This window comes from Antechinus flavipes, chromosome 6 (genome assembly GCF_016432865.1).
Source record: "Antechinus flavipes isolate AdamAnt ecotype Samford, QLD, Australia chromosome 6, AdamAnt_v2, whole genome shotgun sequence".
In the NCBI taxonomy this organism is placed as follows: Eukaryota; Metazoa; Chordata; class Mammalia; order Dasyuromorphia; family Dasyuridae; genus Antechinus; species Antechinus flavipes.
Window position 1 is genome coordinate 80,097,828 of NC_067403.1, and position 16,333 is coordinate 80,114,160.

The 16,333-nt window shown below is 32.4% G+C and overlaps 1 protein-coding gene across 3 annotated transcripts in view; it reads left to right on the forward strand.

Annotated features, from left to right (window-relative positions):
* ARFIP1 (ADP ribosylation factor interacting protein 1) overlaps positions 1–16,333 on the forward strand; it is a 146,927-nt gene that overhangs the window by 76,899 nt on the left and 53,695 nt on the right. For all 3 annotated transcript variants that reach the window (XM_051966027.1, XM_051966028.1, XM_051966029.1), the window contains 2 exons: positions 4,094–4,315; positions 15,942–16,099. In XM_051966027.1, the coding sequence (XP_051821987.1) occupies positions 4,094–4,315; positions 15,942–16,099 (380 nt within the window). The remainder of the gene's footprint in view (positions 1–4,093; positions 4,316–15,941; positions 16,100–16,333) is intronic.

Sequence of the window (16,333 nt, forward strand, 5' to 3'; positions counted from 1 at the left end):
GAGAGAGAGAGAGAATGTTTTTTGTTGCTGCCCCCTGTACAGTATCACAAATCTCTATCCATAGATCTTCAGGCACAATCTCTACCAGATCTAATCCCTTAAGTTTATTCGTCATTTCCATTTCATGTTCATAAGGGATGCTATTTAGAGCATACCTATATGATCTGATGAATGTCCCGACTTTCTTCAATTCAAGTCTAAATTTTGCAATAAGAAGCTCATGATCTGAATCACAGTCAGTTCCAGATCCTGTTTTAACTGACTGTGTAGAGATTCTCCATCTTTGGCTGTAACATATATAATAAATCTGATTTCTATAGTGACCATCTGGTGATGACCATCTGTAGAATTGCTTTTTGGGTTATTTAAAAGGAATGTTTGCCATAACCAGTAAGTCATCTTGACAAAACTCTATTAGTCTCTGTCTTGCGTTATTTTGTACTCCCAAGGCCAAACTTGCATGTTATTCCAATTATCTTTTGATTTCCTATTTTAGTATTCCATTCCCCTATGAATGTCACATCTTTTTTTTGATGTTATTTCTGGATGTTGTAAGTTTTCATAGAACTGAGCAACTTTGGTCTCTTGGATATCAGTGATTGGAGCACAAACTTGGTATTATTGTGTTGTTGAACAGTTTGCCATGAATTCAAACAGATATTATTATATTGTTTTTGAAATTATATCTCTATATTACTATTGGTTCATAGATTTTACATTCCAGGTTCCTATGCAATATTGATTTTACAGTAGCAGACTTTCCCTTTTGTCACCAGACATCTATCTACAGCTGAACTTCCTTTGGCTTTCGTCCAGCTTTTTCATTATTTCTGGAACTACTTATAGTTGTTTATCTCGCTTCCCCTATAACATGTTGGACACCTGAACTGAGGTGAGGGGTAAATCTTCTGATATTATATCTTCTATTGTTTTAATATTGTCCATAGGGTTTTCTTAGCAAAGATAGTGAAATAATTTGCCATATCCTTCTCCAGTGGATCACCTTTTGTCAGTACTCTACACTATTTCCTATCTTGTCCGAGTAACTCGCATGGTATAGCATAGCTCATTTTTTCATTAAGCTATGCAAGCTCCTCTGCCGCCACAGGGCAGTAATCCAGGAGAGATTGGTTGGTTTACAGCAGAATTATTACCAAAAAATTTATTCACATAGAATTCAAATTCAGCTAATATTTACTTAGTTTTTGCCTTGGGTAGAAGACTAAAGGAAGATACAAAATTCATATATAGCATTACTCTTGCCCTTTAAAAGGAGGGAGATGAGAGACACATAGGAACAATATACAATAATAAATCATTAAGTTTATTAGAATATTACAAAATAAAATGTTTTCCAAGGTCTAAGAAAAATGATTACCAATATGGGGTTCAAGGAAGGCTTTATATAGGAAGAAACAATTAAGTTGAGATTTTTAGATAGGGATTCAACAAATAAATGTACATAGGACATTCCAGACATGGGCTATATCAGAGGTGATAAACCTAGGACAGAAAACAGACTAATTTGACTATAGCATAGTATAAATGAATTGAATTACAACATAAAGCTAGAAAGGGAGGGTATGCTAGATATTTGAAAACCTTGAGTTCCGGGCTAAGTAGTTTGATTTTTACTTGAAGACTGTAGGAAACCACTGAAGATTTTTGAATAGCAGTGATATGATAAGAAAGATTGTTATTGTTCAGTCATTTCAATCATGCCCAATTCTTCCTAACTTCAATTAGGGTTTTCTTAGCAGAGATACTGGCGTGATTTGCCATTTTCTTCTCTAACTCATTTTTACAGATAAGGAAATGAGGCAAAGGGAGTTAAGTGACTCACCCAGGGACATACAATTAATAAATCTTTAATCTTTGAGACCAGATTTGAACTCAAGTCTTCCTGATCCCAGGCTCTATTCAGTGAGTCACCTAGTTGTCCACCATGAGAAAGATTAGTCTGCCATTTAAAAAAGGGTAGATTAGAGGGGAGAGAATAGAGGCAGGAAGATTTCTTTGGTTATTGAATTAATCTAGGAGAATGGTAATAAAGTAGCAGAAAAGTGGAAATGGAGACAAGGGGCATTTCAGAGGTAGAATCAAAAGGACTTGGTAATTGTCTAGATCTGGAACTTTGAAGAGAGGAATAAGAATCAAAGATGCCATCAAATTCTTAATGTGAAGCCCTTGAGTCTATGATGGTACCACTTACAAATAATGAGATGAGAATAACAACTAGGTTCACGAGGGAAAGAAAATAAGTTGGCTTTTGAATGAGTTGAGTTTGAAGTGTGCCTTCCTCTTAGGGAAGATGGCCATTACACATTTAGAGGTCCCTAAGAGCAGAAAAGTCATATCTGTAGATTTATGTGGAAGTCATCTGCATATAAGTAATCTTTGAAGCTCTAAAAATAAGTGATATAATCAAGGGAAAGAGTAGAGAGAGAAAAGGGCTAAATACAGAACGTTGGGAAGTGTTTTCCTTAAAGTATTAGAAGTACGATCCAATGAAGACAAAAGAGCCAGAGAGATAAAGATCGGGAGAATGGGTTTTATCTAAAGCCAAAAAATAAAAGATGTCATAGAAGGGGATATTCTGTGTTTTAGAGAGGTCAAGAAGGCTAACAACCAGAATAGGCCATTAGATATGATGATTAGGATGTCATAGTAGAAGAGACAAGGGTTTGAAGAGAGTCAGAGGATAAGTCAGGGGAAATATCCAATACTGGATTGGATGTGCCAGTATGGGCACGGGGACTCTATGGGAGTCAGAGATTCAGAGAACTATTTTTTTGGGTGGAAAAACCTGAATGTTTGTAGGCAAATGGGGGAAAAACCCAGTGGGAAAAAGGCAGGGGAAGAGAAAGAGATCATAGGATTTAGACCATTGGGTCCATTTCTTTCATCTTACAGATAAGGAAAGTGAGGTTTAAAGACAATACACAGATAATAAGTAGCAGAGCTGAGAGGTGAACTCTTAGACTTCAAACCCACTGTGCAAGGTCCTGGAGAACAAAAAGGAATGGGACCAAAGCTTCAGATAAAGGGAATTACCCTTAATGGAAAAGTAAATCATATAAGCAAGAGGGAATGAGTTCAAAGACTTCAGTGGAGGAAGTTAGTATTAATGAGAAATAAGATTTTCTGTGGTCAGAGGGGATGCTGAGAAGTTCTGAGAATTCATGGATGAAGAAAAATGAGGAAGCTTAGAGGGCTTCATTCTTTTTTTTTCTTAAAGTACACCTACAGTTAAGGTGATGATATGAATGAGTCAGTAGTGGCGACTGAGAAGGAGCAGACAAATAGGTGGGAGGTAAACCAAGAGAATTTTCCCAGAAGAGATGGTGTTCAGGATGAAAGCATAGTCAACAGTGTGGGTCATACCATTGTCAATCATGCATTATTAATTTCCCTCTCTCCTTTGGTTCTTTCTTATCTGCCTGAAAATATATAAAAGTCTTCCCAGGCCCAGATGGGAAAAGGCCTTCCCTGGACTGTCTTATTTTGTTTACCCTTAAATATCATGTTGAATTCATAGAGATCTAGTTCTAGAAGTAGAAGGGATCTCAGACAAAGAGAATCAGAGTGGGAAGGCCCCCGAGGTAGAGTGGGGTAAAGGCGGGACTGTCCTGCATCCAGCTACTGACCATCTTATTCTTCTAGAGAAACTTCCAGAGCCTCCTTGTCTTCCTGCCTTTCAATACTGTCCATACTTTGGCATCATCTCCACAATTTTTAAAATCCACTAAAAACCTAAAACTTGTATCTTTGCAAGAGAAGTCAGCTTTATTTGGCAGATATAATTAGCTAGTTAATTCTAAATGCCGTCTGAAAACAATGTAAATATTCAGATTAGTAAGAGTTGAAACTTGTTCAGTAAACATTCTTGCTGAGTCCTGATAAACTTCTAAGCAGTCAAGACACTTTTCATTTTGGTATACATTCTGAACTTGGGAGGGGCAATTGCATAAGATTGCAGCTAGCTCTTTGGAAGCCAAAAAAGGGTGTACACTGCACGTTGTAACATATGTAACTTTTAAGTTATTAGATCATTTTAACTTTTTCTAAATGAAATTTATCTTTCTGCTTTTAGTGTACTCGTCAAATTATCTCTGAGAAGTTGGGTCGTGGCTCAAGAACAGTGGACCTTGAACTAGAAGCTCAGATTGATATATTAAGAGAAAACAAGAGAAAATATGAAAACATATTGAAACTGGCTCAGACACTGTCCTCCCAGCTCTTCCAGATGATACACACTCAGAGGCAACTTGGAGATGCTTTTGCTGACCTGAGTTTGAAGTCCCTGGAACTCCATGTAAGGTTCTTCTAATAGATTGGCTGGGGGGTGGGCTAAGAAGATAGGCAGAACACATGTAAATATGCTTGTGTATATACACAGAATTACACATATGTTAAAAGGGAGTTAATGGATCAGTTAGTTTTCCAAAATATATTTTATATGTGATTTAGGAAAGTCTTGTTCTGAAGACATAATAAAAGCATAAGTAATTTTAGAATTAAAAATAAATGATACTAAAGAAATTATTAATGAACTTGTCTAAGTTTCTTAAATTCATATTCTGCATCTCTAGTATGAATCATCAGAATTATATGGCATGCATTGGAGAAAGTATGTTATATACTGTCTAAAATGATCCATTCCACCCCATGAACATGAGCTAGAGTTTATGAGGCACATGGAATGAAGAAAATGTAAGATGTGTCACTAAGGAAAAGAAGACTGAAATGATACATGCTAGCTATCTACCAAATAACTGGAGGGCTGTCTCATTAAAGAAGTATTGATTCTCTTCTTCTTAGTGTCCCAAAGAGCAATAGAAGTCAACTTGGGCTCATTTTAAGGAACAACTTGATGATAATTAAAGCTATCTAGAAGGGCACTGGACAAAAGCCTTTCAGCAGAGACCCTACTTCTGAATACATGTCACTTGTGTTGCAGTGGAATGTCTCATGTCTTTTTTCTAGTATCTAGAATCCTAGATTCTTAGTGGGCAACTTAACAAGTACTATTTTGCATTGTTAATGGAAGGTCCTTTGAGATACAGCATGATGTAATAAAAAGAATATTGGCTTTGGAGTCAGAAAAATTTAGGTTCAATTCCCTCCTGAGACACTTTTTAAGCTTGGTGACTCTGGGTAAATCTTTTAACTTCTTTTAAGATGATAGAGGTTTGCTGAGAGAACCAAATGATACAATATGTGTTATGTGCTTTCAAACCTTAAAGTCATAAGTAAATGTGATCTATTATTAGTGATATTATTCCAACTCTGAGATTCTATGAACATTGTTCATTTAAAGTTTGGAAGCAATCCAGAAGAATTTTTCAGAGAAAGGAAATATGGTAGAGTCCCAATTTTTTATAAAGGAAAATACTACCAACCCTCTTTATTTTTTCAGTTAGTAAACATTTATCTTCTGTCCCATCGGTGATGGAGGAAAAAACCTGTAGATGTGAGGGAAGGACAGGGCAATAGATAAGCCATACAAATTCCCACATTGACTTTGTCCAAAATTTTATGCTCTTTGACCAAAAGATAGCACTACCCCAAAAATATCAAAAAAAGAAGATCTAAATGTACAAAATTGCTTATAATCCCTTTATAGTGTTGGTAAATTGAAAATTTTTTAAAGTAGCCTTGGAAAATTGTTGAACAAATTTCAATTTATGTATGTATGAACAACTCTCCTATTTTCCTACCTAAAACTAGATACCACCAATGTTTCATCTGTTAGGGAGTAGTAACAGGAGCAGTTAGAAGGCTCTGATTCATCTGAACAACTACTTGCCCAATCTTCAGGTCTCTCATGTTGTAATGACTCTTGTTAAGTGGGCAAGTGGTTACCTGCTTGACTGACTTCATCATATATTCATTATTTACCCAAGCCATTAATATAAATTATTAATTTTAGAGTATAAATTTTAATATTTGTTCCTAAAAGTATTTTTTGATGCATAGCTATTCCTTAGCTATCCATATTAACCCAAGCTTTCTTATTTTAAGTAATAAAAGTTAAAATAATTTATTACCAGCATGAAAAATACTGCTGACTCTTTGAAGGGGGGTAGACAGGTATCCTGATTTCTTTATCAGAGAAACTTGCCACAAAGATTTTTTTTCCCCAGTTGATTTTTTATGTTATTAGCCTTATTGTATTTGTTTATGTAAAAACTTTATCAGAATGATCTATTTTATCTTCTACCATCCTCTTTGTCTTATTTGGTCTTGTAATTTTCTTCTGGGGATAGGTCAGATAGGTATTTTTTTCCTCTGTTTCTCTAAGTTGCTTATAATGTGACCTTTTATATTTAGGGCATATCCATTTAGAGCTTACCTTGGTATAAGGTATGAGATAGTCATCTAAATCTAATCTCTTCCAAGCTACTATTCAGTTTTCTCAACAAATTTTGTCAAATATGAATTCTGATCTCAGTAGCTAAAGATTTTGTAGTTGTGAAATACCAGGTTACTAGATAAATTTTCTTCCATGTCATGTACCTAATCCATTCCAATGTCTTATTGCTGTGCTTTTTAACCAGTGCCAAATTGTTTTGAGAATTATTGCTTTGTAGTATAGTTTGAGGTTGGACAACACTAGATCCCTTTCATTCCAACTTCTTTTCCCCTGAAAGTCTTGACTTTTTTTGTCTGTATATAAATTTCATTTTATGTTTTCTAGTTCAGCAAAATAATCTTTGATAGTTTGATTAGTGTGACGTTGAATAAGTAAATTAATTTAAGTGGTGTTTTCTTTTTTTTTTTTTTTTAATGATACTGATTTGTTCTACCTCTGAGCAATAAAACTTGTTATAATTATTTAGGTCTATATTTCTGTAAATAGTGATAAAGGTATCATTTCCAGGATACATAAAGAATGAATTCAAATTGATAAATTTAAAATTGTGGGTTTTTTTTTCTTTAATTTTACTTTCAGCTCCAAATTCTTTCCTTCTTCCCATTGAGAAAATTAGAAAAACAAAAACTGTCACAAATTTGTGTCGTGCAGCAAAGCAGAAGTTCATATCAACCACATCAAAAATAAATAAATAAATCACTCCTGCTTGAACTCTGAATCTTTTATTTCTCTTTCCAGAAGTACATAGCATGTTTTATCCTAAATCTTCCTGAAATTCTGGTTTTAATTTTATTGATCATAATTCCTGTGTCTTTTAAAGCTATTTGTCTTTTAGGATTGTTGCTATTATAGAAATTGTTCTCTAGATTCTACTCATTTCACTTTATACCAATTCATGCAAATCTTCCCAAGTTTCTCTGAAACCATCCCCTTCATCATTTCTTTCAGTATAATCATATTCCTTCACATTTACATAACATTACTTGTTTAAACATTTCCAATTGATAGGCATCCCTTCAGATTCCAATTCTTTACCACCATAAAAATAGCTGCTACAAATATTTTTTATAAATATAATGGGCTTTTCCCTCATTCTTTGATCTCTTTGTAGGTATTGACTTACTAGCAGTATTGTTGAATCAAAGGGTATGAATTTAGTAGCTGTATGAGCAATTTCAAATTGCTTTTCAGTCTAGCCATACCAGTTTTTGGCTCTTACCAACAAATGCATTGCTATCCCTGTTTTTCCCACTGCTTCTCTAGCATTTTACCATTTTCCCTTTTTTGTCAACTTTGTTAATCTGATTGGGCATGAGATAGTGCTTAAGACTTGTTTTAATTTTCATTTCTTACATAATTAGCATATTAGACATTTGTTCTTAGATTTCTTTCTTTGAAAGCTGTGAATCATATTCTTGGACCATTCATCACTTGGAAAAGGCCCTTTTCCCAATAAAAGAATATGAAAAGGCAGTTCTTAAGGAAAGAAACCCAAGCTATCTTTAGCCATATGAAAAAAAGTTCCAAATCATTACTAGAGAAATGCTAATTAAACAGTTCTGAGATTCCATCTCACAGATTGACAGTGATGACAGAAAAAAGAAAAAAATATTGAAGAGGCTTGGGAAAACGAGCACAATGATGAACTGTTGGTAAACCTGTGAATACAGAATTCTAGGAAGCAATCTGGAATTATACACAAAAGAAAGTATGCCTCAGTGACCTAGCTATATCACTGCCATGCCTATACTCCAAAAGACCAAAGAAATTAGAAAAAAAATACTATATTTACCAAAATATCTTTTAGTAATTTTTTATTTGATAACAGAAAATCCCAAGAAATTAAAGGGATGCCCATCAATTGAAGAATGACTAAATATTATAGTATATGAATATGATAGAGAACTATTATGCTATAACCAGTCAATGATTTCAAAGAGACATGGAAAGACTTCTGAGAATTCATGCAGAGTGAAGGTGAGCCAAACCGAATGAACAATTTATACAACGGTGCTATAGAGACAAATAGCTTTAAAAGCTTTACAAACTATGACCGATATGCTGATTATCCATGATTCCAGAAGAATAATGATAAAACATACTATTCATCTCCTTGTAGGGAGATAGTAAATTTAGAATACAGTATGAGACATACATATATATATATAAAACCAATGAGGGAATTTCTTTGTTTGACTTTGCATATTTGTTCAAATTAATTTTTTTTTCCTTTCTCCTCTTTTTTATTAAAGTGAGAGATGGAAAAAAATAATAGTGGATTTTTGTTAATTAAATTTTTACTTTAATTGAAAGGTGAAAAAGGTGCTACAGATGTGTCATGTTTCATACACTTTCAAATGAGATCACTATATTGTTCATTTTACTTAGTTATTTTATCACAGAAGAGCTAAGTGATTCCAATAGAATCATGATGAAAAGAGCCATCTGTATCCACAGAGAGGAATATGGAGACTGAATGTGGATCACAGTAGAGTATTTTCACCTTTGGTGTTTGCTTTGGTTTTTTCTCTTTTTTTTTTTTAATTGGATTTTTCTTGTGCAGCACAATAAATGTAGAAATATGTTTAGAAGAATTGCACATGTTCAATCAGTATTGGATTACCTGATGTCTAGGAAAAGGGGAAGGAGGGAGGGGAAGAAGGAGAGAGAAAAATAATGGAACACAAGGTTTTGCAAAGATGAGTATTGAAAACTATTTTTGCATGTATTTTGAAAAATAAAAAAACAATCTGAATACATCAATAAAACTTTGAAGAGGCAGCTAGATGGCACAGTGGATAGAGCACTGGCCCAGGGTTAAAAAGACCTGAGTGCAAATCCAGCTTCAGATGCTTAATTAACATTTACCAACTGTGGAATCCTGGGCAGATCACTTTACCCTAATTGCCTCTCAAATAAATAAATAAAAATTTTGGGGGGAAAATAAGACACTGGATATGGATTAAAAAGGGGGGAATTTATTTTGGTATTATCAAAATGTTTATGATATGAAAAAGAGTAGACAAGTTAGAAAATTAGGTAATATTTACAAAAGCCAGATTTTCAGTACTGCTATATCCCATTTGCTGTGATTTCATATAATTTATTTATTAACTCCTTGTTGAGAGTTTATAATTGAATCTGTTTTAAGTCTTGGAGTTTTATTTTTTTTAAGAAAATATATTTTCAGTTTTATAATTATTTTTTTAAATATATGAATCATGGAATTGTAAAACCAATAAAGGATCTTAGAAATCACTTGGTCCAGACATCAGCAAACTACATCCAAAGGGATAAATGCAGCCTCTTCCCACTGAGATAGAAATGGTTTTAACATTTTAAATACAATAAAACTTCATAGTAAAATGTAGAAATCATTCTTAGCTTAGTGGCCATACCAAAACAGATGGCCTTTTTAATACTTTTGATTAGTCCTGCCCCTTAATAAATTTCTTAATTGTACAGAAAATACTAGTTAGCTAAGAATAAGAGCAAATAAAGGGTGATTTCCCAACAAATGATACCAAATAAGAACCATATACATTACAATGGGAAAAGGGGAAGGAAAAAAAGAATAAATAAATTTAAAGATAAGTTTGTAAATTTAGAGCCATAGAGGAATCTGATTATTCAACCCAAAACCTTCATTTCACACAGAAGACTGGCTCACAATTGTTAACTTATTCAGATTTACCCAGATAGTAATTAACACAACCAAGATTCTGATTTAAAGTCGATCACTACAAATAACACCATTATCCTGTCCTCGATCTTAATAAAACAACAATAATAACAAAAAACCAAATCAAATAGACAGCAAATAAATGAAATATATATTTATTCCATTAGCTTCTCAGTCTAGCATGTTCTTTAAAAAAAAAAAATTAAATAAATAATAATAAAATGAAAAAAATTTTAAATAAATAAAGTGATTTTTTTAGATAAATAAAAGATAAAAATAAAATAAATTTTAAAATTTTTAAATAAAAAATAAATTTTTGGGTAAATAAATAAATGAAATTTAAATAAAATAAATATTTATAATCAGTGTTTATGCTATTCTGGTAATCTCTCTTTTTGTCATAGATATTGCTAGTGTAGTTGCTGTTTGTTTTTTATGGTAAATGTCTTCTGTTAATTTTTTTTATGCTGCTTTTCTCCAGTAGGTAGACATATAGATTATTTCTTATTTTTTATTATCATAAAATCACTACAAATGTTTATATAAAGATAAGATTTTTTTTTCTCCCTTTCACGATTTCTTTAGGATCAAGCACTGGTGTGTAATTGCTGGATAACAAGATAATATTAATTTTGTAACTCATTGTACACTTTTTTAATGTCCTCTAAAAAAAATTTATATCAGCTTATGTTCCACAGATAATATTATATGGTGTTTGGTTACCTGTATGCTAAAAGTACCATGGCTATTTAATTTTTATCATGTTTTACCATTTTTCCTAATTTACTATGTACAGGATTTTTCTTTGGCTGTTTTGACTTAATTTCCCTAAATATTAAGGAATTTGGGTATCTTTTTAATATGGTTATTCCCAATTTGTATTTCTTCCTTCAAAAATGTATTGTTTAGTCCAAAAATATTTGGTTTTATCTTTTGACCATTTCTCTCAGAAAGTGCTTATTACTTTTATTGATCATTAGTGATTATAAATGTTAGACCTTTCACTAATAAGTTTGTAGTAAACATTAATAATCTTTATAAGTTACAAAATTACAAAAAAATTTTATTTTAAATATAATCCTGGTTATTCTGAAAAACCTTTTCTACAATAAAATCCTCCCTTCATGGAACAGTTCTGCTGGTGGGAATTGAGAAGTAGTTTCTCCTGGCTACATTTAAGACAAATAGAGTATTCCTTTCTCTAATAGTTTTTTAATTGTTTTCTATTTAGATCGTTTAACTCATTATAGTTGAAAGTGGTATTTGGCATATGGTAATAGCTTCACTAAGCAACTCTCTTAACTTTTCCAACAGCTTTCACCTTAATAGTAATTCCATATTCTTGTATGTTTTAAGACTAGAGTTTAGCAGTTACTTTTTATATATAGGGAAAGACAGAAATAGAACCCAAATACTAATCCATTAATCATTTCTTTTTTTGCCATATATACCAAACTATTTTTTATTCTCCTATTATAGTAAATTTCTTTCTCTTTACCTGTACAGTTCCATAATTCTTGATATGAGTACCATCTGCCTACCTGTTTTTATGGTTTCTATAAAGTATCCTATTGAGATTTTCATAAAATTTGAGGTTTGCATTTGCTAAATCATGATTAAGGAATATTTCTGAATTCTTATACATGCCGATATGTGACCAGAAGCTCAGAAAGGCAATATTACTCACCCAGAGTCTTATAATGAGCTAATTGATAAATCCAACCCCAGCTTTCCCAGTTCAATGTTCTTTACTATTATGCCACACTGTCCCTCTTATAAAAACTCCATTAATCTAATATTTAATTAGAATATATCTGAGTCAAGTCTAACCTCATAAAGTTCACTTACATTATATTAGAATCAACTTATAATTATCCATTTGTATTTAGATTGGTAGAGGGGAAGGAAGGACTTAATTTTAACTTTTCACTTTTTAAAGACTCTTATGTGTACTGAGACTTGTGTTCCTAGAGCCTAGTCTATTTTTGATCCTGTCAGTTGCTTTCATGATTAGTGTGTAATTTAAAGAGTCTTAAGTAAAATATGGTTAAAAAGATAATTACTAGCCTATTCTAAGGTTACAACTTGGTAAGTATTAGGATGTTATAGCGGGATTGAAAAATCTGTCATGAGACCTTACAATTCTTTTTGCTTGCTTTTTATGTAGGACATAATTTTTAAAGCAAAATATTAAAGTTTCTTAGCTGGCCAGACTCTTGTTTATGGCTAACTTTATGAATTGTTTCTAGGATTGATCATGACAGATTGTGGCGTTAAACCAGACAAATAAAAGTCAAATATTGTGGGAACATGATGTATTAGAGAGTACACTTAATGCTGCTATACTAAGAGAAAAAAGGAAGTCTTGGTTTGGGGTTTTGGTTTTGATGGAGTATTTTTTTGTTTTGTTTTGTTTTGGATTTTTTGATAAATCATATTTGTATGAATTGAAATACAGAAATTTCTACCCATTAATGTTTTAATTCTCATTTTATCATAAAATTGCAGTGAGACTGGATCTCTGATCATCTATTCCAACCTATACCCAAAGCTTGCCTTTGTAACAATCCTATAAGCAGTTCTTAACTTTAACTTTTTCCTTTTAAGCAACAGTAAATGAAATGTGTCATGCAGCCCAAACATAATATTTCCTTCTTGTTTTCTCTACAATTTATCAATCAGTCAATCAATCAACAAGCATTTATTTAGTATTTACTCTATTCCAGGTACTAAGCTGAGCTCCTGGAATCAAAAAAGAAAAAAAAAGGGCCCTGCTCTTACAGCTTTACATTCTCTAAAGAGGAAACTTTATTGTTCAGACTTCATAAATGTATTTTAAAACTGAAGCTCTTCCACCCTACCTCCAATAAAGCTGACATAATTATGTTTGAGTGTGACTCACAACTTATATAATAGCAGCTGTGTTCAGCAAACCAAAAAAAAAAAAAAAAAAAACTAATCTAACTGATGTTATTTGTGTTCAGTTTTGCATATGCATTTTTATTTATAAGGCTAGAGGGAAGGGAAAGAAATAAGCATTTATATAATATGTACTATATGTCTGCACTATGTTAAGCACTTTATAAATATTATCACATCTGATCCTCACAACAAACCCTGTGAGATAGGTGCTATATTATCACCATTTTACAGTTGGGAAAATTGAGGCAAACAAACACTAATGACTTAATGGGGTCTCATAGCTAGTAAAGTATCTGAGGCAATAATTGAACTGAGATCTTGCTGACTCTCTAGACCCACAGCCTTATTCATGGCATCACCAGCTGTCCCAAGGAGAAGAAAACATCATTGTATAAACTAGCACTCTTGGGTATCCCAAACTATGAAATTTTGATAAGCAGAAGCAAAGGGAGGAAAAAAAAAGCTGGCAACATAGGCTGCCTTGAAGGAAAGGGATTTAAAACACAGTAAGAGTCATTAAATTTTTAATATTTTTCTTGTTAGACTTATACCAGTCATTTCGAGTAAATTTATATTAATAATGATGATGATTTTTTTGGAGAGCAATTTGGAATTATGCTCAAAAAGTTATCAAACTGTGCATACCCTTTGATCCAGCAGTGTCTCTACTGGGCTTATACACCAAAGAGATACTAAAGAAGAGAAAGGGACCTGTATGTGCCAAAATGTTTGTGGCAGCCCTGTTTGTAGTGGCTAGAAATTGGAAAATGAATGGATGCCCATCAATTGGAGAATGGCTGGGTAAATTGTGGTATATGAATGTTACGGAATATTATTGTTCTGTAAGGAATGACCAGCAGGATGAATACAGAGAGGATTGGTAAGACTTAAATGAACTGATGCTAAGTGAAATGAGCAGAACCAAGAGCTCATTATATACCTCAACAACGATATTCTGATGGAAGTGTATTTCTTCAATAAAGAGAAGATCTAACTCAGTTTCAAGTGATCAATGATGGACAGAAACCGCTACACCCAAAGAAAGAATACTGGGAAAGGAATGTAAACTGCTTGCATTTTTGTTTTTTTTCCAGGGTTATTTATACCTTCTGAATCCAATTCTCCCTATGCAACGAGAGAACTGTTCAGTTCTGCACACATATATTGTATTTAGGATACACTGTGACATATCTAACTTATATAGGACTATTTGCCATCTAGGGAAGGGAGGGAAAAATTTGGAACAGAAGTGAGTGCAAGGGATAGTGTTGTAAAAAAATTACCCAGGCATGGGCTCTGTCAATAAAAAGTTATAATAAATTTTTAAAATTCATTAATTAATTAATTTAGAAATAATAATGATTATACTGTAATTTATGTAACATGTAAAGGACTGCTTACCATCTAGGGGGTGGAGGGAGGGAGGGGAAAATCAGAACAGAAGTGAGTGCAAGGGATAATGCTGTAAAAAAATTCCCCTGGCATAGGTTCTGTCAATAAAAAGTTAAAAAAAAGAAAAAAGAAATGATGATGATGATGGTTGACATTTATATTTTGCTTTAAGGTTTATAAAGTGTTTTGCATATATTGTTATTTGAGCCTTACATCGACACTGTCAGGTAGATAATATAGGGTAGTATACTTGTTTTACATATGGAGAAACGGAAGCTTAAGAATTTAATCCTTGCCCCAAACTCTAGCTACCAATCTTGTGTTGCAGTGTTAAAATTTCCATCTCTTTAAAGTTATTTCACCTTTTAATGACCCACTAATCACTGCCGATTAACATGCTTTACATTCAGTGTAGAATCCTGAGCCATAATTGTATTTATTAATTTTGGCTTAATTTCATTTATTTATATATTTTATTTATTTATTTATTTTGCTGAGGCATTTGGGGTTAAGTGACTTGCCCAGGGTCACACAACTAGGAAGTGTTAAGTAACTGAGGCAAGATATGAACTCAGGTCCTCCTGACTTCAGGGCTGGTGCTTTTTGTACTACACTAACTAGCTACCCCTAATTTTAACACAATCAAACATTTCCATTTGTCAGTAATACATTAGACTCAGAGCATCAAAACATTAATTAATATGGAATATAGAGAGAGAATATATAGGCATATATTCTAAGACTTCTCATATTGGAAAGTGCAATCGATAAAATTATTGAGTTTGTAAGCAGCTCTTTTTGTGGTGACAACTGAAAAGTGAATAAATGCCCATCAGTGGGGAATGGCTGAATAAGTTATGGAATATTATTGTTTTATAAAAAATTATGAACAAACTGATTTTAGAAAAGCCTGAAAAGATTCGCAGGAACTGATGCTGAGCAAAACAAGTAGAACCAGAAATCCACTGTATACAATAACAGCAAGATTGTACAATGATAAACTATGAAATACTTGGTTCTTCTCAATGATTCAGTGATCCAAGGCAATCCAATAAACTTTGGATGGAAAATTGCAAAAAAAAAAATAATAATAATAATAAGTAAAATGCAATGGATAATGAGATTAAATCAGGGTAGCTAAGTATTTTTTTAAATGTATCCATTTCTAGAATTCTGTTTCAGAATGGCCAAATAGGTGTTAGATAATGTTGTAAGGAAAAAATATGTTAATATTTATGTACTAAGAAGATAGAGTTGCCCAAGATACTTCATTTTGTACAATTACCTGTTTACCTATAATAGCTATACATTTGTGTTAGATTTATAAAACATGTTTCATTTTAGTTTTTTTGGTTCTAGCAATAATACAATTTCATCCTGTTTCAATAAGTTTAGCAAATAGTAACTTTTTTCCTCATTGTTTTAAGGATTGAAAGAGCAAAGTTGTTAATTTGAAAAATTCATATTGATTTCTAGATTAAATATTTTCTTGCTAATGATATTTTTTTCTATAAATTTTACTAATATATAGATAGGTTTACTTATATGACCTACATATTTTTATTTTAGGAAGAATTTGGCTACAATGCAGATACCCAGAAACTGCTGGCTAAAAATGGAGAAACTCTTCTTGGAGCTATTAATTTTTTTATTGCAAGTGTGAACACTTTGGTGAGCAAAACAATAGAAGACACATTAATGACTGTGAAACAATATGAAAGTGTCAGGTGAGTATGTCTTTTTGTCCTATTTCCATCTCTTGATCAGCCATCAAAATTGCAGTACATGAATTTTAAGTGGTAAAAGTAATTTTACAAATCAAGTAATAAGTATAGAATAATACATTCCCTTATAGCGTAAGTTAAAATATATAAGAGTTTTTGTTTTTTCCTTCCTTATCAAAACACTTAGGTATGAGTGGAAAAGAAAAAAAAGCCATAATATAAGATTACTTTTTAAAA